This window comes from Andrena cerasifolii, chromosome 6 (assembly GCF_050908995.1).
Source record: "Andrena cerasifolii isolate SP2316 chromosome 6, iyAndCera1_principal, whole genome shotgun sequence".
Lineage (NCBI taxonomy): Eukaryota > Metazoa > Arthropoda > Insecta > Hymenoptera > Andrenidae > Andrena > Andrena cerasifolii.
This window is the reverse complement of record NC_135123.1, coordinates 13731858-13752117: the sequence shown is the minus strand read 5'-3', so window position 1 is coordinate 13752117 and position 20260 is coordinate 13731858. Positions and strand designations below refer to the sequence as shown.

Genomic DNA, 20260 nt, shown 5'->3' with positions numbered 1-20260 from the left:
GGTGGGAGGCGAAGCCACGCCATAGGCTCTCACCTAGATGGAAATTGGGATTTGGGAGGGATGCGTTGCGTGCACTCTGATTGTGAGACTCTTCGTCTATTCATTGATATTTGGTGGCCGATCGGCGAAGTGTGACGCAGCGCAAGATTTCCTTCGATCTCGCGGATAAAGTAGACGACACAGTAAATCGGGCGACAGTGATTCGAACGGGACGATATTACAGTGTGAAGTGGAGAAGGAAAATCGGCCCCGGGGAAGGTTTTTCGTTGATCGTTTCGAATGGATACACAACCTCTCTACTGAACGGTTTTCATCTCACTTAGCCTTTGCTTTCTCGTAAGATTAGATATTTAAGAATAATTGTAGTCTCTTTCGGTACCATCGCGTACTCTACTGTACTAAAGGGTACATTAGATTAATAATGAGCGATGGTAAAAAGGTAGGTGAAAATTCCAGTAGTGAGGTTGTTAACCAGTTTCGGAGCTGTAGGGATCTAAGCGATATCGTGCCCCTGTACACACCGCGCGCACTTTATTTGAAACCAGTTGCAAAGATAAATGTGTCTGTTAATCTTCCCCAACTGAAAGTCCCAGGTAAAATGGTCAAGGATCGTAGTTACCTTCAACTCGCCGCTCTAGTACTTCCATTTCCTCTGGATAGTATTAATTCTTTCGCTATGCACGAATGGCAAGTACATCCATCACTGTTCGAACATGATTCTGAAGCGTTTGTATCTTGTATCGTACAATTTACTCTATCTACATTCTCGTTGGAGTAGTACGCTTGCTCTTTAATAGCTAGAGACCATTGGACGATAGTTGCTCGATGCTAGTTCAGTAGCGAAAGGATTGAAATTTATGCTTGTGTCCAAAGTTTGATTACTTCTCTATTTAATGGAACCTATTTACTGTATCTTACACAATGTGTCTTATGTCTCTTTATCCATTATGTATTAATGAAATTTATTTCTACAAACCTTACCCTATATTTCTTCTGTGTGCCTGAACTTTGTGCGATAAATATGCAGATTAATAACGTTGATTATTGCAACAGGGAATATATGCCGCTCTTTTAAACTTGTGCAAATCTATAATTACACATAATATTTTTAGCATAGTAGGTTTTTACAGAAAAATTAACTGCGCTATAAACAGGAAAAACAATATCAACATGGGAAGTAATGGAGAAGATACGTACCCTTATACTACCGGACGAGTTTGCGTCTCTGAAGGTAGCCAAGAGTACGCTGGAGTTTATCAGATTGGAAGGAGACTTGCAAGACAGATGCAGGCTGCAGCGCGTGCTCGCGAGGCTCGACTCGCAGCGTTTGAATCTGTCCGGATTTCCAAACATTTTGAAGGTTCGCGCGGCGGAGGTGAAGGATGACTTTCCCACCAGACACAGTTGGGATTCTTACTTCAGAGACGCCAAGCACATGAACGAACTCAAGCCCGGAGAGAGGCCAGATTGCCTGCACGTAACGGGCTTGCCCGTTAAGTGGTTTACAGAAGACGGCGCAACTGTGCCTAGCGAACCCCTGGTAGCGAAAATCTTTAAGAAATGGGGGACGCTTAGAAGAATTGATGTACCTGCTGCTGATCCTTATAGATGTAGGATGCGCCTTGGCACAAATATAAATAAGTTTAGTTACGAAGATGGGATATTTTTTGAGGCATATATTCAATATGTTGAATATATGGATTTCGTTAGAGCTATGGATGCGCTGCGCGGCATGAAACTACTTAAAAAAGAAGGAGAGAATGCATTCACGGCCGCCATTAAGGTGCGCTTCGGACTTGAAATTTTCTATGCAAATTTTGTAAAGAACGGAATCGCGATGATGTAATGTAATTTATTTACTTTGACTATCCTACGTAGATCACTTTTGATAAAACAAAGCACATGAGTGATAGCACTATTGCTCATAGAGAATTCGAGAGGAAGCGTCTTATAGCACAGGATACAATAGCAGCCGAAAGGATTCGTAGGAAAGAGGAAGCTGAAGAGAAGCGCCGCGAAGAGCTAAAGTAATTAGCAATAAGATTGGTAATTGTGAACGTAACTGGAATTACGGTAAATATTTCCCCCTGTAGGAAAAAGGAGGAGGCTGATGCAAACGCGAAAGAAAACCGACGGCAAAAAAGAGAGGAGAAACGGAAACGGAAGGTTCTCACTATATTTCGTAAAAAAGAAGAAGATAAAGTGTCGATGAAAATTGCCAGAGAGGGGCAGAAATTAATAAAAGCACAAAGGCAACTAGAGAGCATTCGTCTACTGGACGAATTATTCGACAGAATAAAGGTAAAATTCTAGGAAACTTTACCAGTCGAAACCCTTGTCCCCGTGAAATCAAACTAAATACATTTTACATTTTAAGATAAAAGTGGAAAATAATGAAATTAAAATAGATGATGTGTCTAATACGGACGCAAGGAAGGAGGATAAGAAAAATATTAAAGCAGATGGTGCCGTTCAGTTATTGAGTTCAGACGAAGATACGAAGGATGGGAAGAAAGATAAGAAACTTAAAAAATCGAAAAAGAAGAAGTCGAAGAAAGAGAAGAAAAAGGTAGGTATCACGCTTTATTCTTTTTTTTACAGTATCTATATAATTACACGCTCTTAATCATCTTTACAGAAGAAACGTAAGAAGGGAAAGGAGTCTGAGCACTCCGCAAGTGCGAGCGAGAACTCGGGCGCAGAAGAGCAGACAAAAAAGTTGAAAAGTGTTTTAAAACAAAACGTAGCATATCCGTCTTCGTCAACTGGTAAGTATCGTCGACATCGAGAAGTACTATCGGGTCTCGGCCATAGTTGATCCTATCTGTTTGATTTTTCAGCTTCTGGCCCCTTAGAATCTCTCCCCTACCCGTCCATATATCCACGCTTTCCACAGCCGTGGTACTACGAGGCAGCACTGCCCATGATCTATCCCGCTCTGTCCAGAGGCATGCCCAGGGGTGGGCGTTTTCCACGCGGGAGAGGCAGAGGGCTTCTGTGGCGTAATGCCGGAAATGCTCGCGCGCTTCACACCTTCAATCCTCACTTGTACAACGAGCAGTATTACAAGTATTTTGCTCACTTGGTTGGTCAGGATTATCATTCATTCGAATACAGGAGTTCACGGTCGTTCAGCAGATCCAGGTCAAGATCAAAGTCAAGGACGAGATCGAAGTCGAGGTCAAGGTCACGGTCGAAATCCAGGTCTCCTTCCAGATCACGCGGTAGATCGAGATCGCGATCGAGATCAAAGTCGAGGAGTAAATCGAAGTCACGAAGTCGACGACGCAGCAGAAGCAAAAGCAGATCCCGCTCGAGAAGACGACGAGGAAGATCGAAGTCGCGGTCGAAATCTTCCACGAGGGTGAAGTCTCGGTCTCGTCGGTCGCGGTCCAGGAGGAAATCTCGTTCGACCAGTCGCTCCAAGTCCTGGAATAATACAAGAAATCGCTACAAACGTAGGCGGGACCGATCGGCATCGAAGGTGAAGATCACGAGGGCGAAGTCACGCAGCACATCACCGAAGAGAAGATCTCGAAGCAGGACCTGGTCCATGCCAAAGTCTCCCGGCAGAAGAAGCTGCTCCTGGTCGAAGGGTGTGGATCCTGTCAACGACAAAGTGGACTCTGACAAATCGGTGCCCGCGGAGCAAGCGGAAGCGGTCTCGAACAAACAAGCGCCAGAAACTTCTCAACTGGAAAACATAACATCCGACTGACAGCAAATGAAGATGATTTCTGTGTCTCCTGTCTTCAAATCTATCACGTAGGAGGAATGTTTTGTGCCGTACTACAGTGTACAAAGCTTGTACGAAATCGTGTTATCGTATTCGCGTACACTCGCGTCTGTAGTATGTCTTTCATAAAAAAAAAAGGGAGAGGAGATATATTTTTGTTTACGTGATAGCTCTTCCTACGATTGAGTAATTAACTACAGTAATATATAATAAGAAGAGACGCAAGAAAATTGCCGGCATATAAATCCTATGGATGTTTTAAACTCTGAACGTGTATTATATAAACTACAAGAAACAAGCTTCATTGTATATATGTCACGAATGATGTAACTCTGTAGTATACAATTCCGAGAAGTGATCGGCGGGAGTGATGCATTTTTAATTCGACGTTAGAAATAAATATGACATCGATATAATATAATAAGCATCGTTTTATTCAATTCATCTTACTGGAGTAGATTTTTCGTGAGTCCGGCCGACTTCGAACGAGTTTCATTAAGTTCGGATGAATTTCAGATTGTTCGGGTAGGTCCGAGACAGTTGGCAGGTAAGTCAATAGAAAGAAGGGTTCACAATTCGACTTGCAAATTTTATTCGTTTTCGGCATGAAAATGCATTGGTTCATAAACATTGTAATCGTTATACTCCTATCCCTTCGTTAGATCGAAGACCGATTTTTAGCAGCGCTCCTCGGGGATACACGCTGGGATTAGATTTTTTTTTTTGGTATCGACTGGTGCTCGCTTGATATTGTTACCCTCGTCTATGATTAACAGGATCGAAATTCATCGTTTCTTTTGTTCGCTTATTAGTGCCGCAATCAGCACCGTGCGCGTATCCGCTCGATAGGACCTCTCTTTCTCAACACGGTTGTTTCACTTTAAAAATATGTGCTACATTTTTTTTCTTGTTTTCTCATCGCTATATTAATAATATAATAATACGTATATATACATCTCGCGTTGTTAATCGCACCCTCGTATGTTTCAGAATAACAACTCGTTCGTTATATAATCAATGCTCCACAATGATATTCAATCTAATGGAAGATTTTTATCATTCTTGAACATCATTCGCTTTACAAGTTTGTGTTTCTTTAACGTTATTGGCATTACTTGGTTTACGTTTACTGGGTTTTTCCTGGTTTCTCCTCTTTTTCTTCATTTAAATCGTCTACCCCTACGGTATCATTCGGAATTGATTAGATATTGACTACTTTCAAGATTCGTTGCGTGGGAATTGTTTCCTTTAAATTTTATTGGTCATCAAACGATAGCGTTCTCCTGTTTCTCGCGCTCGACGATATTTCCCCAATACTATTCGCGATCAGATTGTGAATTTCAACGATCAAGTTATGAATTATTCTCTGGTCTTTGGGTCTCGCTTGACCAACATTGGCTCTCCTCCACAGGACGGACGCTATCGTCCGCGACGATTGAATCGGTGATTCGAGAAATTAACAGATTCCATTTCTTTTATTTCGTTCTTTAATAACAAATCATGAGCATTCTCTTCTGTTTACAATGTACCTATTAGTAAACGGCCTAGAAAACCGTCACTCGACGGTTTCTATAAAAATGAGAAAGAATGAGAACAAATCGTTACAATTTAACTTTCGTTAAAAAAAAAATTCCACCAAAATGAGGTTCGCAGTACAGTTTAACGAGGGTGAGGTTCGTTCTACTACCGTGGAAAGGGGTTTTGTAGGGTTTCGTTTTTCCTTGAATCACCGATGCAATTTTGCCCGAAATAATTTTGCATCATTACACGCTCGTGGAATACAAGAGGCATCCATTCGACTTATCGATCTCGTTTCATTCATCTCGGTGTACGTTCTAAAAATGAATCGTCCATTTTCCAATAGCGAAGCCCTTCAACTTCGCTCAGCCACCCTTGTAGGTACAAAGAATTCAACCGAGTATAATGGAAAATTCACGGAATTCTAGATTTTACAGCTTGGAATCCACCGGTTTTAATTACTATATTTGTGAACATAAATTATAAAAGTTTCCACGCTCAACTGCCTCTGTTTATTCGCTCGTTGATATGTAATTAACGAAAAAAAAAAAAAATGTCAGTTACAACCACCGTTTCGTTGATAGAAAAATAGCAGAAGTTTCTCCAAATTCGATGGACACGTCGTGTATTTGGGAAATGAACGACCCAAAAGTACAATCTCCCAATTGAGCAAGCATCGCATGCTTCACGCCAGCCATCGCCCGATAACGTAGAAGTAATAGCGCGACACCCTGCGGGTCATTTCGTCGTAATCTAGATTTTCTCAGATGTGTTGGCACATTGAAAGGGCACACAGAAGACGCAGCTTTCTCGGAGGAATCCTTGTGGAAGGACCCGTCATCGATGCGTCACGGATTTGTTAAGCTCGCATAGAAACAACATCCTCTCATTCATTCTGAACGATTGGCGATAGAACTCCAATATCATTAAATACTTTATCACCGCGCCGCGATACATATTTAATAATAACTCTGTCTTTGTACTCTCCGCCGACGAGGATGAAATGAATTTCTAAGTGGTACAGAATCCTTCAAGTCCTGAAATTGATTCGCTGCGTGTGAATTTCAAGGATACGTTGCGCCATAAATTGCAACTGAATTTCGTAGAGCAGCTCCGTGTGTATTCACCGTTTTGAATTCGCAACTGTCACGGCATTTGGAAGTGAAATCCTTTCTGGTTGCTTTGTTTCAGGGACACCCGTGTTCCGCGCAGATTGTCTGCCAACGAAACTCCACGAACTTACATAATCAACCTTACAATTCCAACGTCAACGACACTCGTCCAGCCGGTGCAGACAAAAACGTCGCTAACTAAGCACTGATTGAAATATCAACGCCGCGGAGCGAAACAATCGCGGAATTTTCCGAGAACGTCAACAGCAAGGTGCCTAGGGAACCGTATTTGAAGCAACGCGATGAAGCCAATAATTTAGGTAACAGTACTAATTTTCCTGGCACTCGTTTTACTTGCTTAGAAATATAAATATAAACTTCACCAGCAACGATTCCGAGCTCAGATCTGTACCGGGTAGAGGGTGGTAATTGGAAGAAAAGAACTTGAAAGTACACCGGCTCGTAAACACCTAACTCGGAGCAGGAGAGTTTTCTAAATCGTGTATTATTTTTTTTATAAATCTCATGCGTCAGTAACTCTCGATGGTAAAATAGAACAATGTTCAACAGAGATTGCATAAAATATTCTTCTATACATGTCAGTAACAGTAACGGTATGAGAGAAGTACTGAAATAACGTTGCAAGTGGAATGAACCAGTCATAAGTCAGACATTAACGCCGAGGCGTTGAAACTACTGAAACTGAAAGAATCATAGATGGTAATGCACTGGGCTCACCGGAGGAAGTCCTCGGCGATTATAACGATTCTTTTTAACAATCACAGCACATGCTAACAGTTTACAGTAACATTAACCAATGACAACGCGCCGGAGAACACTTTACTGCGTCTTGTGTGTGTCCGCTTTCAACGGTAAATTATAGGAGATAGAGAGAAAGAGAGAGAGTTCGTTAAAAAACACTATTTTCCCCTTAACTCGTGGTCACTAAATCACCCTATAGATTAATAGGTAGTACATTACTTAGTAATCTCTTGGTCATTTTACGTTTACAGTTAGACGGCGACAGCCCGCTAGGTAATATTTGGTAAAGACCTTAATAAAGTGTCTGATAGTTAAAACCGTTTTAAACGCTACCGTTATTGACCATAATGATAATAATAATAGCAACAGTAACAAATTATTAAACGTGGTAATAACGCACTAGTCGCTCGAACAGCAGCTTCTCCGACTGTAATTTTAGTTGCTTCCTTTGCATTCGTTTTGACTCGAATTGCTGTTAAGCTGGCAATCGCGTTCACAGACGATCGATCGAACCGTTTTCGATTTGCGAGTGGCCCTCCGCGCCGTTTACCCTCTTTCTCAGCCCTCGCAGTTTGCGACCCATTCGCTGGAATTCTCTTCCCGTTCGTTTCTCCTCCTACGCTTCGAGAATCACGAGTTCGATTTGCAAGCGTCGCGTCAGCCCGCCGTCCGGAAATTCGTTCGTTATAGTTAACCGCAACAGGAAGGAAGAAGGCATACGAATTACGCCCGGCTCTTCGTTCGCTCTTCTTTCCCGTCCCCGTTTCATTACACTGCGCCTAGTCTCCTCTTTCCAGACTCCAGATTCTCTCCCGCTCCCTTCGCTCTCTCCCCAACATATTTTCCCTTTCTTTTCGCGTTACGCGACCCATTTCTATCACTGACAGTGCCGTCGACCGGTGACACGAACGATTTTCGCGAAATGAAGGCCGCGATTGCGCGCATATTGCAACGGAACTACGAGCAGCCTCTTCTATGTTTCTTTGGACAGAAGTGAAGCGCACCATTCTGGCTGAACTTGACAGGAAAAAGTATCGCGTATAACGCAGAGTCGTCCTCTGATTCGACAAAGTAGGAAAACGCAAATGTTGAATCACGGTGAAGATATTGTTTCGTTACCAATGAAGAGCTATGCCTTTCCACCTTGAAGAGTTGAACTTTAAGCTCGTCGCAAGATAAAGTTTCTACGAACTTACTCGAAATGAACACGGAGAAAGATCGTGGGAGGTAAAATTAATGTCTGCATTACTCTTATTATCAACGCTTAAGGTTTCGCCCTTCAAATGTACATCTCGCGTTACGCAACAGGGGAAATCACCCTCGTCCTGAACCACAGAGCACTTTCGATCGCTCTCTCCTTGCCCCGATATTCTCACACCCATTGAACGCACAAAATACATATGTACACATATATAGTACAACATTTAAACATCAATGAAACGTTCGATGAATGTGAAAACACGGTGCGGAAAGGCGCCGGTCGAATTTGCCACCCCGAGCGCAAAAGCGCCCTCCGTTCTCTCTCTTAACGTGAAAGTATGTATAAAGTCTGTTCGAAACAAAGGCCATAATACACGTTTCAATATATATATACATACACTATATACTATAATATCGTGTATATTACATGATATAGTATACACATATGTACAGGTATAAACATACAAATCAATCTCTGCGTATTCAAGGTAGAAACTTCGCTTAGCTGAAATATTCCCCTTATTCCGAACGACACGAAGAAGTAGTTCTTGTAGAAGACTCATTAAGTACAACAGTTTCCCTCGAACGTTAGTATGAAAAATGCAGTGTCTTATCGAGACCGCCAAGAAAAGGAATGAAGCGAAAGTCGTGGCCATTAATGTCTGTACCCCCATCGAAAGGGATGAAGAAACTAGACGTGGAAGTACCTCCGTTGCTTTGGAAGAACTATTTTTTAATACCGTTCAAAGCAAGAAAAACATTTCAGGTAAACGAAGCCGTTCGTTCTGTATACACGTACGGTATGGTTCTTTTATCTGTAATATGAATATATCGTATGAAGGATAGCCGTCGATGAAACAGTTTCACTCGGGCAACGTAGTGATCGCCGGTTAAAGTCCTTTCCACGGGTTGTCATACTAAAACGATCCTTCTCACCACGCACATAATTCTGCGGTGTAACGTCACGTTCCCACAAGTGCATCTCGCGACGCGGAACACCCTCGAAACGGCTCCTCGACGCGTGTTACCTTTGAGAGGTAATGATTTTTAAGAAACGATGCTCTGATACATTCTCCGCTACGTACTGCACACGTGGGACCGTGGTTTAAGGGTGCGTCTATACGGCCGAACGCGAGACAGAATGCGACGTTTCTTCGTGTTTCCTGTCTCGTCACTTCGTTTCCCTACAGGTTTCCTAATATTGTTCGTCGTTCGGGGAGACATTCTGCAGTAAAGCTTGTTGTTGAAATAAAATCACGGAAGGCGTAGTTGTCGATGGCTTTTCTGTTTATTCGCGGATCACTTCGACAGAGGGAGATGCAACTTATTTTCCCAGGGTGTATGGATGTTCGGTCGCGTGATATTGCGCGATCTCTACCGTTATCCTTCTTTCAACGATAATCTCTCCCGGTGTAAAGAGCGTCAACAACTATTACAGTCTCATCGAACTATTCGATACTTAAAGGATATCGTTTGTTTCCGAATGCTAGGGCCACGATTGGAAAACTTTATGTTTCTTCGAAGGATCGAGATGCAACTCTCCTATTCGACTATATCATTCACCTATTCATTTCGGACTGATCGCGTTCCGTCGTCGGGTTCGCAATGGAACTGAACTCTCCCGACACTAGCTGCTCGAACCCGGCGGATGATGCTAATTTCTGATTCAAAGCAACAATGGTACCGATCAGTCTAACGAGGCCGCTGAACCATTAACTAAAATTACCGATCCGCTCAATTACCGGCGAACGATAGCGGGCGAATAGCGAAATTCCTTCGAAAATCCGGAACGCCGTCCGAACGAATTGGCGTTCCCGTTGCTCGAGCAAATAATCGCCTCCATTCGACTCGGAATCGAGCAAACACCGACGACGCGTAGACGCGTTGCGTTCCTTTTCCCCACGATTTCCAACCCCCGATTTCCCAATCATCCCTCGCGGCAGAGCCGTCTCTCATTGTCCGACGTGTCCCTCACGATCGTGCGCCATGCTAGTCGATGATCTCGATGATTTACCTACAGCTCTCGTATTTATACATTACGTAATACTTATAGAACCTGTCTCTATCGCCTAGTGCTCCGATATCGAGACCGTTTTTTTTTTTTATTTTTCTTACTTGGCGTGGTCTTCCTGGCACTATAATGCACTTTTAAGAAATCTATATAAAAATATCGTGTGGAGTTGTGTCCAGTACGTTGAGCCGCGACAGCGAGAGAGGGAGAGGGTAGGGAGGGGCATACAGAGGGGGGCGAGAAACGCAGTAGAAGGCGGGGGAAAGTGATAGATCGAGATTCGGGAATAGATTCGAGGAGAAAGAAATGGAAGTGTAGACGGTCCTTCAGATCGAGAACAGAGGGGTAGTGAGAGAAGAGAAATTCGAGGGAGGCGAGGTTGGGGGTAGCCAGAGATGGGGGATAGAAGAAAGAAGGGGGATGAGTACATTGGTGACAATTGTGTCTTTTTTTTTTTTTTCTTTTGGTCCCGTTTCGCGTTTCGGAGTAGCCGCGAAACAACGCTTTCGAAAAGAAACAATGACGGACAAGACAAACCAGGTCCCAACATTTATCCCGGAAACGAACACTCGAATCATTTCTGGGGGCAGACTGGTCCCTTCTCGTCGATCGACTGTCCCTTTTTTTTGTTATCCTTTTCCGAGCGTGTACATGTGTTTTCACTTGAAGCAGGTGTCCGGGGGCTAAAGTCGCGCGACCCTTTTCCCCCGATGGATCGATTTCGTCTATTCATCGAAGAAATTCGAGCCTCGACGTGGCCCCGGGAGCATCGGAGAACAGAGAGACCCAGCCTGCCCCCGAAAATCTCGATTATTTTATTTATTATCCGATGGCTCACGTGTCGGTCGCGCGGTTTCGTTTCTGTTTTGTCCCCCCTTTTTTTTTAGTTCGTTTGTTGCTCTTTCGCGCTAAGTCGTCGGTAGTGTTACTCTCGGAGGTCTGAACATCCTCGGGATTACTGATCACGGTGTCGGAAAGAACGAATCATGCACGTCGGATGCGTGGACATAGAACGTAATACGCTACGTTACGCTCGAAATTAATAATACATTACGAATGAATGTGTCACGGAATATGATAACATAGTATACTATCAATATTCCTGTGTCTGCCTTTGTCTGCTGCTCTTCATCGTTCGTTTCTCGTGTGTCTCTGTATATGCGCTGCGTGTGTTTTATATTATATTTATATGTATATATGTATACCCGGTGGCGCCGTAGAAATTAATCGCAGCATCGCGTGACGGCGATTAATTCCGCTGGCGCTGCTCGTTTTCTCCCGACCACCCTAGTCAACTTCAACGGTTTAGTATCAATTAACGTAATTAACTTTATATACGCCCGCGTGAACGTATACGTCGCGGCCGGCGTTATCGATTTCCCTGTGTATCGGGTATCGATGATAGCGCTGCAACGCGGCTGGCCGAATGTCACGCGACCGGAAGCTCGAGCCCTTTCAACGATTTACTACAACAAAGTCAAGTCTTGGCCAGGTCGGCATCCGGCGACCCTTGCAGCTCTCACCGGCCTCGCACAATACGAACACGCGAGAAGAGTGTGTCTGGCTTTCAGGATTGAACGAAACGGCACTCTGAACAGGAAGTGGTAAAACTGAAAGTTGTCTCGGGGGAATGCATTTCGCAGGAGTGCTGCGAGCCACGAGCGCTCATTAACCAAAGTTCGTGGAATGGAAAGGTCTCAATTTGTAACTCGATGCAAAAGATAGTAACGCGCGCCAGCATCTTTCTAGGGAAATTGTACTTTACTGTGGATATTTTTAACTTTGCGCTTGCAACGTGAATTTTGAATAATTAGAAGCTTAGATCCTCGGAGCAGGTCCTAACTTTCTCATTTTCTTTCCCCGTGATTTCCTAGATCTGTGATTTATAACGTACAGTACTGTTGCAGTAGTATTCGTTGCAGTGATTTAGAACCTCCTGTCCAAAGCAGCATTCCATATAGCCCTACTGCCGACGTCGAACGAAATGTCGTTGGCGGATCGATTACTTCCCATTTGTCTAGTCGTATTTCGTTTAATTAAGCCTATCTTGCCGTGGCAACGGCTTCGAGGAGTGTGTATACAGGGTGGACCAAGTAACCGCATAATTTCGCAAATATTAGCTTCATGGGAAATCGCTGTTGACGAAGGTACTCTAGATTAAAAGGGGGCCACGTAATGAACTCTCCAAAGTCGCTTTATAGCCTCGTGACAGGGCCACTTCGAAGTCCTCCTGCAGATCGAATTTATCTCCGTAGTAAGAAATCTAGACAATACGCAAGGCCGTCCCAAAACCAGTGGGCCGCCCTGTATTCGAAACGACTTCGAAACGAACTCGAGTATGTAGGAAGACAGAAATTTCCGGGGGCCTAGACTGGACCTATCGTACATTTTAAAATTTAGAAACCACCCCTCCCGGAGCTTCATTAGTATCTATGCCAGAGCATTTCCTTGCCATCGTTTACCTCTCCGTGAATTTCACGCCAGCGATTTTAAACCGAGCAGTGGATGCGCGCCGCAGAAGTTGCAACAGTGACTCCCCGACTTTGAGCTGCAAGAAGTTGGGTCAAGGTTACGCGAAGGTCAGCTTCTTGCACATGATCGAAGTCGTTAGAACGCCGCTCGCACTTTACGTTATAAAAATAAAACTTTAAAACCTTCGAAAGCGCCGGAGATAAAAGAAACACTTTTTGCACGGTGCATCCCTTTTGAACCTTGTCGATTTCGTCGACAACAATTTTCGATGAAATCAATATTTACGACGCCTGTGTGTGCGTGCATGTGCGACGCGAGTGGTCCATTCCGCACACACTCACAGGCACGCACACACGTGTACACCGCTGTGCGTAGCCCGTTTATAAAAAATTTCCCCCTTCAGTGGAAACGTAGCCTTTGTACCCGTGCGCCGTGTACATACACTTTGTATACACTAACAATATAATATCCTATGTAACCTACGGACGTTAAAGCGGATAAGATCACTTTGCGTTCTCCCTTTGTCAGCCCCGGGTGATTACTTCGTGGTCTCTCGGTGGCCCTTAAAGTTCCTCCGGCTCGATTCGATTCTGAAGTGGGTGAGAATGAATGTGTCTTCTATGGATTCTCTGCCTGGAGGATCGGCTCTTAAAACGCTGAGGTCCTGCGTCGGGGATTCCTTCTTTGGCTCGAGTACAGTTGATCATTTCTTGATAGTGGAAGCAGCTCGTTAAGGGGTGGATGTCGCGGGGTACAGTCACGAAGCGATCAACTCGTGGAAGTTGAATGAAAGGGCAAGCTTCTAATCGAATTTAGTCGGTTGCCTGCGCAACGCAGTTTCTTGCGAAGCGACGAGGTTCCTTCTTCCGATACACTCTTCGAGGGGTGGTGTATTATATGCATATCAAGCAGCGTAAAACGTATTATTTCGTGACTGCGGCTCTGCAGAAATGCCCTGGATCTTCAGCTATCTCTCAATCCATTCCGCAAAAACGTAAGATGTGTAATAGACTCGGAAGGGGAGCAAGATAGCGACGATAAGGGCGACTCGAGTGCTTCAGCCGTTTTAAGGGGCACACGTGACTAGGAATATGTTCCCCGCTGGAATAACTTAAAATTTTAGTTGGGGATGCACCGCTCGGACGTTATCGGTTCTCCCAAAGCGAGCCTTCCTTATCTTACTCATGTAAAGCGCTCGTAAAATATTCCCCCGCTAGTTTTTCATCCCCTTAGACATCGCATCCGCGATTCAGAGCAGAAATTAAAACTTACCGACGAACGCGACGCCCTCCTATTTGCGTTTCACACTAATATCGGCAACTTATCACCTAAGACCGGTCGAAACGAGGCGTGTTCCGTTCTCTTCGAAAGGAAACTTCACTGTGCTTGTCCTCCTTAAGAGCCACCCTTCGTTCGGGGGGAGACGTTCTCCCCGCGCGCTCCTTCTTCTGCTTACACACACGTTTTGTGCCTGTCCGCGTCCTTCCTCACGAGGTATACAGAGATAAGATGGAGTTCGTGTGTCGAATATATATTTAAATATTAAGAAAAAAGTTTTCAGGCACGCAAGTTGGGCAGGGGAGCAGCTCGCAGCGAGTGGAAGATGACGCCCGTACCTGTGAGTCCCTCCCTTTCGTTATACACGCCTCCAAGAGTCTCGAAACTTGGATCGATTCTAACGTGTCAAAGGTCCCTCCTTCTAGCGTCTGTGTGTAGGTGCATTTAGTTCTCGTTAGTAAGAAGACAGTCAATCGGGAAGAGGATTGGACCCGTTGTTTATGCTACTGCAAGACTTTCGTTTTAACTGCGATTATAAAAGTAGGCGAGACAAGTTTGACCCGTCGACGGCTGCGAGGTTCAATTCTCCGACTCCATTTAAACCGATCGACCAGTTCGAAAAAAAAACCCCGGGTGGAAAACTGTGGAAATCAAGTTTCAACTTCGCCGCGAAGTGGCCAGATCCCAAACGCCACGAGATCGTCCGAAAACCGCTGAAACTGATTTGTCGCCAACTTCTTACTCACCCCGTCTCGATTCCCCTCGTATAAAACTCGATTTCCACCAGAGATCCTCCAAAAAAAAAATACCTTCCTCGCTAAAAGGTACCCTCCGCCTTCGCTAAGGGTTGCCCAACCCCGGAAGTGAATTCCCTCGCCGCCAAGCCGACGTTAAACCATCGTCGAACTCTGCCAGCCAAGGGGCTCGCGGATGTTCAACGGATTCGCGATGCACCGATGGACCTGAAGAAACTTCCTATCCCCGAGAGAGTACGGTGTGTAGAGCCATTTGCGCGGGAGGGACTCGAAGGTAGACGAGCATCGGCTGGGACCACCGAGCATCGTGTCGGGGGCCCTTAATACGAGTGCTGCGGCTGCAAAGACGAGACTCAGCTGTGTGCAGACGTGTCGGAGCCCTGGCTGTTGCCCAGTCCCCCCATTCCCGGCTGCGAGGTGAGCCTGGTGGACGACTGGGAGCTGGTCGTCGTGCCCACCGTGGAATGCGCCAGAGTGTGGTGCTTGCCGGTTTCTGGCACCAGATGCGGGGTACGGCTGGAAACCGGAGGCAGAACCGGACTGACTGGCCAGGGATGGGTGCTGGGCGCGCTGGGGACGCTCCTCGAGTGCGGCAGCAGTGGCGAGTTCGACAGTGGATGGTGCACGTTGCTGCCCGAGATGCCCATTGAGATGCTGTTCCCAGTGGGGACGCCGCCAGCGCCGCCCTGCGTCGCCATCGCCACAGCTGTGTCAGGGTGAAGGAAGTTGCGTCTCTGCTCCATACGGGCCAGGCACTTGGTTAGCTCCCCCGGCAGCAGCTCCAGCTGACCCTGAAGACCGGTCAGTTTCTCTTCTAGGCCGATCAGCCGGTCCTCCAGGCCCACCAGACGTTCCTCCAGGGCGTCCTGGCGCGTGCTCATGTCCGACACGATCTCGTACACTGTGTTCTGCGTCTGCAGGGTTCAGGAGACGATCGGTCAGCGCCAGGCTTGCAATAACGGGTTCTAGGTGGAGTTGACGGATAAATGTAGGGGTTTGATAGCATTCTAGGTAAATGAAATTAAGAAACATCTTTCTAGGTTCATCTTCTTCTGCCTCTCAGCCCTGAGCTCTGTAGGTATCGTGGTCGCGAGTGCTAGGTTGATTTTAAGGACCTTACTACTTAGGGTTGATTGGAAACGATAGCTATTCCTTTCTTATTTCAGGGTACCCAAATGCCACCAAACTGGACATTCTCCTTTGGGAAGTTAGCAGGTTGGGGAAGTTGTTGCTTTAGGGACACCCGAGTCCACCAGATCGAGATCCACCAGTGACAATTTGCCAACGGATAGGTTGCCGGCGGTGGGCACAAAGATGCGATTGATCGATACCTCGCGATACGCGGGGCAGCGTTTCATCGACGCGGCCGACGGGGGAAGTTTAATTGAATTCCGAGTTACTTGCGTGCGGGTGATACCTTGGCCATATCCGAGATGGTATTGGCATTGTCCATTAATTTTCGCTGATCCATCTTGACTTTCCTGAGTCTGAAAGTGTTCGTTACGGGTGAGGATGTTAATTGTCCTTGGCGGCGCGGTCGCCGGTTAATGGGCGTCAATCGAAAAGTCAGTTATCGACTTACGCGTATATAGCCAACAGAAATTTCCGCTGATGCGTTCGCAGACGTCCCGGATTGACACGTTTCACCAACCTGGTGTGCTTGTAAATTAGCCACGTCTCGCGCAGCACGTTCGCCGCGGCGTTTTTCAACTGAAACAGAACATTGGCAGCTCGATTATTCGCCCGGCACTTGCTGTTTCGCTATCAACAATTGTACCGTCCGATCGATCAGTTTAATCCCTTCGTGTTACGGCTCGTTTTCAGTGACTAGCTTCTGCCCGTTACGGAATCATCAATAAAACGAATCATTTCGGATTACTCTACTGTGTGCTTAGGTGCTATCAGTCTGGGTATCAGATTTCGCAATGACAACTTCGCCGAACAGCGTGCAATAGTATTCTTTCTGAGGGTTCTGTTGCTTTCCAGTGGTTTCGTAATATCTCGCGTGGTTACTGTATTCGGAAGTTCTCGATATTTGTCTAGTTTCGTGAGAATAATAATTTGTATTCATGTCTTACCTGGTCCCTTCCCTCTATTACGTGAAATTTCACTGAAAATTCAAACAGTTTTTACAGTATCCCTTGATCTCAATTCACAAAACAATCTTTGTGGGCAATTAGAAGTTTGAAATTGAGGATTCTAGAGGCAGCTGAAGGATGAATATGATTTCTTTTATCTAGAACCATTGCAGATATCTCCGTTGTAGGGAATTAAGGGAGAAACTTGGCAAAAGATTTTTCTACGCTTCTTCCCGTCCAGCTTCTCTCATCCGTGGTTAATTCGAATTCTAAAGCTCGTCGATAAGAATTCAATGCCATTGAATCGCGATAAAAATAAGTCCGATCTTGGAAGCGTCCAATAATCGGAGAATCGACGTGAGCAAGTGATCGGAAACGCGTTTATTTCGATGAGAAGCGAGAGTATGAACGTGAGTTATCGGGAGAACAATAGAACCACTATCCACTTACCATGTTTAAGCCGCGCTCCCGCTTCTCTTAATACACAGCACAGAATCTATTTAGTCTTGTGTCCACAACCGACTCCGCAACAGTGATCACTAAAGCTACGTTCCTGCATGTGCACTCACTTGCCTTCCGACGTGTCCGAAAATCTTTATTTAAATATTTCGAAGGCCTTACGCATTTCGCGTTGCACAAGCGGGAACGTGACTGGATCGTACGTGGATCGCTCGCGCTACGGTTGAAAAGTCACCCTCGAGCTTCTCTTCGGGGTCATGCATGCGACCACGCCGCTACTCCCTGGTATTCGCGAGGTTAATAAATATCGCCGGGCTATTTGTTAATTCAGTAGCCGCGGCTAAAGTCTTCGATCCAGATGTACACACGAGATGATTGTCCACGCGCCGTTTGTTAACTGTAACGAGCCTGAATACTTCATAAGCCCGCCGCTGGGGACAGTCTCTCGTTATTAATCGTCTTGAAAATTTGCCTGGAGACCTCGAAAGGAGGCGAGTTCACCGCGTGAAAGAACTTCTCGGATCGATTGTGCCCCGACCACTTGAGCTTTCCTCGATCAGGGGATTCGAAAACGATTTCCTAACTCGATCGACAGCGGCCGATCCGCCCTCTAGTCCCGTCACGTTTCTTTCTCCCATCTTTCAAGTTTTTCTGCCGCTGGACGAAGGCTGATGCAGCTTTTGTCGCGCACGATGCGATTCCCTTGTTCGAGGACCGTACTGGCCAGCCTCAGCGACGATCGATCGCGACACTTGGACCATCGAGAACGGATAGAAATGACAATGGCACATTAGGCAACGCAAGGAGACACGAGCGACGCCTCTCGCTGAGAACTTGGGTGGCTTTAATCGCCGAGCTTTCTTCGGTTCGACGACTGTCGCACACGAGTTTAGTTTAAGGAAGATCAACGCTTTCTGGATGATTGAGTAAAGATGAGGTACGGCTTTTTAAAGGCTGCTGTTTTCCAGCTGAACTGTGTTGGATATTCAATTGCTGAGCGAAGAGTTTAGTCGCTGAGGAGGAAGCCTAAATATCGACGCTGAGTGTGGAATGCAAGTTGCGCATAAAAGTCGCGATTTTGTTGGTAATTTGGGTTGAATCAGAATGCATCGGAATTTTAAGTACAAGTCGCTGGGCAGATTAAATTGCATTTCCTTCTTAAATTTCCTGACGAGGAAAGCCTGCACGCTCTTGCTTCGAGGTCCGATGGAATTAATGCGTTCATTTCCCGCCACGTCTCAAGAATGTCGCGGCCAATTGAGCAGCCCCGGAACTTAACCGAACCTCGTCTGGAATGATCTACAGCGCTATTCCTTTGACGAGGCTCCCTCGAGCTTCCAGCGGCATTGATACGAATAGCTGGGTGCGTTAATTTCTTAGCATTCTACATCGTTTAAACCACAAAACAATCAAAGAACAGGACAAAGTGACGACGAGCCACCTCGTTGCACACATCATTACCTCAACCTGAATCAGCACATAATTCTCTTTTAAAAGCAACGCAATCTCTACAGCACATACTCGAGACTGAACACAAAAGAAGGTGTACAATAATATTTCACAAACGACAACCGACACAAAGATATTAAAACACATCGTGCTGGTCACGTGAATATATAGATTTCGTGGACTGCCCGTCCACTGCCGGCTACAGAAAAACAAAGTAACGCTTCGGCCTATGATAAACAAACATCGTCATATTCCTCGAAGCTTCCTCTGCGGGATGTAAAGCTTTCTGAAACTGGCGCTACGTTCGGAGCAACGTTAAAGACGTTAAAAAATGCTTCTTCTCTTTTTCTGAAATATTCACGAAGTTACTTTAACTTCCTGAAGCATACATCTCGCAGCGGAAAGTCCAAGGAGTGCGATGACATTTCTCATCACTGGACGATGCACCGTTTCGTTTTTACGCGGCCGACAGTTGGCGGACAGTCCGCGAATGGAATTGTCGATAAACCACGGTCACAGGAGCGGTAGCAGAACACGTACGTACAATGCTGAAGGAAACGATCCTCGCAATATGTACGAGCAGATGCGTCTTACCCTTTTCGTTAATTGTGTATCCATCATAAAGTTATGAACGTGCTTCTCCGCCCTTGTGAGCTCGAGCTTCCTGGAAACAACCGCCACCAGCAAGGCCGTGCATCCGGCGCCCTAAAAACACCGTGAAACGTACCTGTGAACTCGAAGCTGCTATCCGTTTTACATTTAATTACGTGACTAGCAGCTGCGCTAATTACGAACTAATTTAATAGAATCTTCGGAGTTTCCCTGCCACTACGACGTCCGCCTGTAAACAAGGAACAGGTCTAAGGTGTGCGCGCGCTAGAGCTGTCCGTGTATGCAATTCGAAGCAGCTCGAATAGAGCCTATTCGATCTGCTCGAGACGCTCCAAGCAGCCTAGCTCTAGCGCGCACAGCCTGTCGCAAACAATGACTTCCTCGTACCCGTTTCGATTCTTTTAAGAAAATCCTTTCCGGCCCATTAAAAGCAAGTGTTTGTCATTTCCCCGACCAATTAGCCGCGCCTCGAATCCTTCTTCCTCGCAAACCACGTTGCCTCGGTTACAGACAGATTTCACAGATTTTCCAAGCCGCTAATTAAAACTATACTCCCGTCGCAGCGCTGTGCCCCGAGCAGGCGCGCAACTCCCGTTTCTTCGGACGAGGTATCGCCGCCGAAGAAATGCGAACGCGACGATAAAACCGACTCGCCGGCAGAGCTCCATCGAGGCCAGCATCGCAATAAGCACAAAAGAAAATCAAATCGATCGAGTGCAAGGCAATTCTTACAAGCTGACAGTCCCGCGAACAACGTTTCCTCCATTGTTTCTTCCACTGAAGTTTGCGCGTGACGTTGTATACGTTAGGTTGTAGGA

The 20260-nt window shown here is 45.7% G+C and overlaps 3 protein-coding genes across 7 annotated transcripts in view; 2 read left to right on the top strand and 1 right to left on the bottom strand.

Moving 5' to 3' along the window:
* The window catches only part of LOC143370032 (galactose mutarotase), an 89052-nt gene that overhangs the window by 40235 nt on the left and 28557 nt on the right, over positions 1 to 20260 (top strand). The gene's annotated exons all lie outside the window — the stretch shown is intronic.
* LOC143370176 (uncharacterized) lies at positions 64 to 4160 on the top strand. 2 transcript variants are annotated; one of them, XM_076814913.1, is made up of 7 exons: positions 64 to 593; positions 1155 to 1783; positions 1879 to 2027; positions 2094 to 2301; positions 2378 to 2569; positions 2639 to 2768; positions 2841 to 4160. In XM_076814913.1, exons 1-7 carry the CDS (start codon positions 422 to 424, stop codon positions 3716 to 3718), a joined length of 2358 nt encoding a protein of 785 aa, XP_076671028.1. In that variant the 5' UTR covers positions 64 to 421; the 3' UTR covers positions 3719 to 4160. The 2 variants fall into 2 exon arrangements, with proteins under 2 accessions (XP_076671028.1, XP_076671029.1); XM_076814914.1 differs by having other exon boundaries at positions 452 to 593; positions 1113 to 1783.
* The window catches only part of Sk (small conductance calcium-activated potassium channel), a 166969-nt gene continuing 151013 nt past the window's right edge, over positions 4305 to 20260 (bottom strand). For all 4 annotated transcript variants that reach the window (XM_076814908.1, XM_076814909.1, XM_076814910.1 and 1 more), the window contains 4 exons: positions 19425 to 19535; positions 16427 to 16554; positions 16262 to 16331; positions 4305 to 15758 (listed from right to left, as the gene is read on the bottom strand). In XM_076814908.1, the coding sequence (XP_076671023.1) occupies positions 15198 to 15758; positions 16262 to 16331; positions 16427 to 16554; positions 19425 to 19535 (870 nt within the window). In that variant the 3' untranslated portion in view covers positions 4305 to 15197. The remainder of the gene's footprint in view (positions 15759 to 16261; positions 16332 to 16426; positions 16555 to 19424; positions 19536 to 20260) is intronic.

Excerpts from the sequence above, each read along its gene's own strand:
- LOC143370176 (XM_076814913.1), top strand. The coding sequence starts at position 422 with ATGAGCGATGGTAAAAAGGTAGGTGAAAATTCCAGTAGTGAGGTTGTT. Across the intron at positions 2,570-2,638 it reads CGAAGAAAGAGAAGAAAAAG|AAGAAACGTAAGAAGGGAAA; the intron begins GTAGGTATCACG and ends TCATCTTTACAG. Across the intron at positions 2,769-2,840 it reads ATATCCGTCTTCGTCAACTG|CTTCTGGCCCCTTAGAATCT; the intron begins GTAAGTATCGTC and ends TTGATTTTTCAG.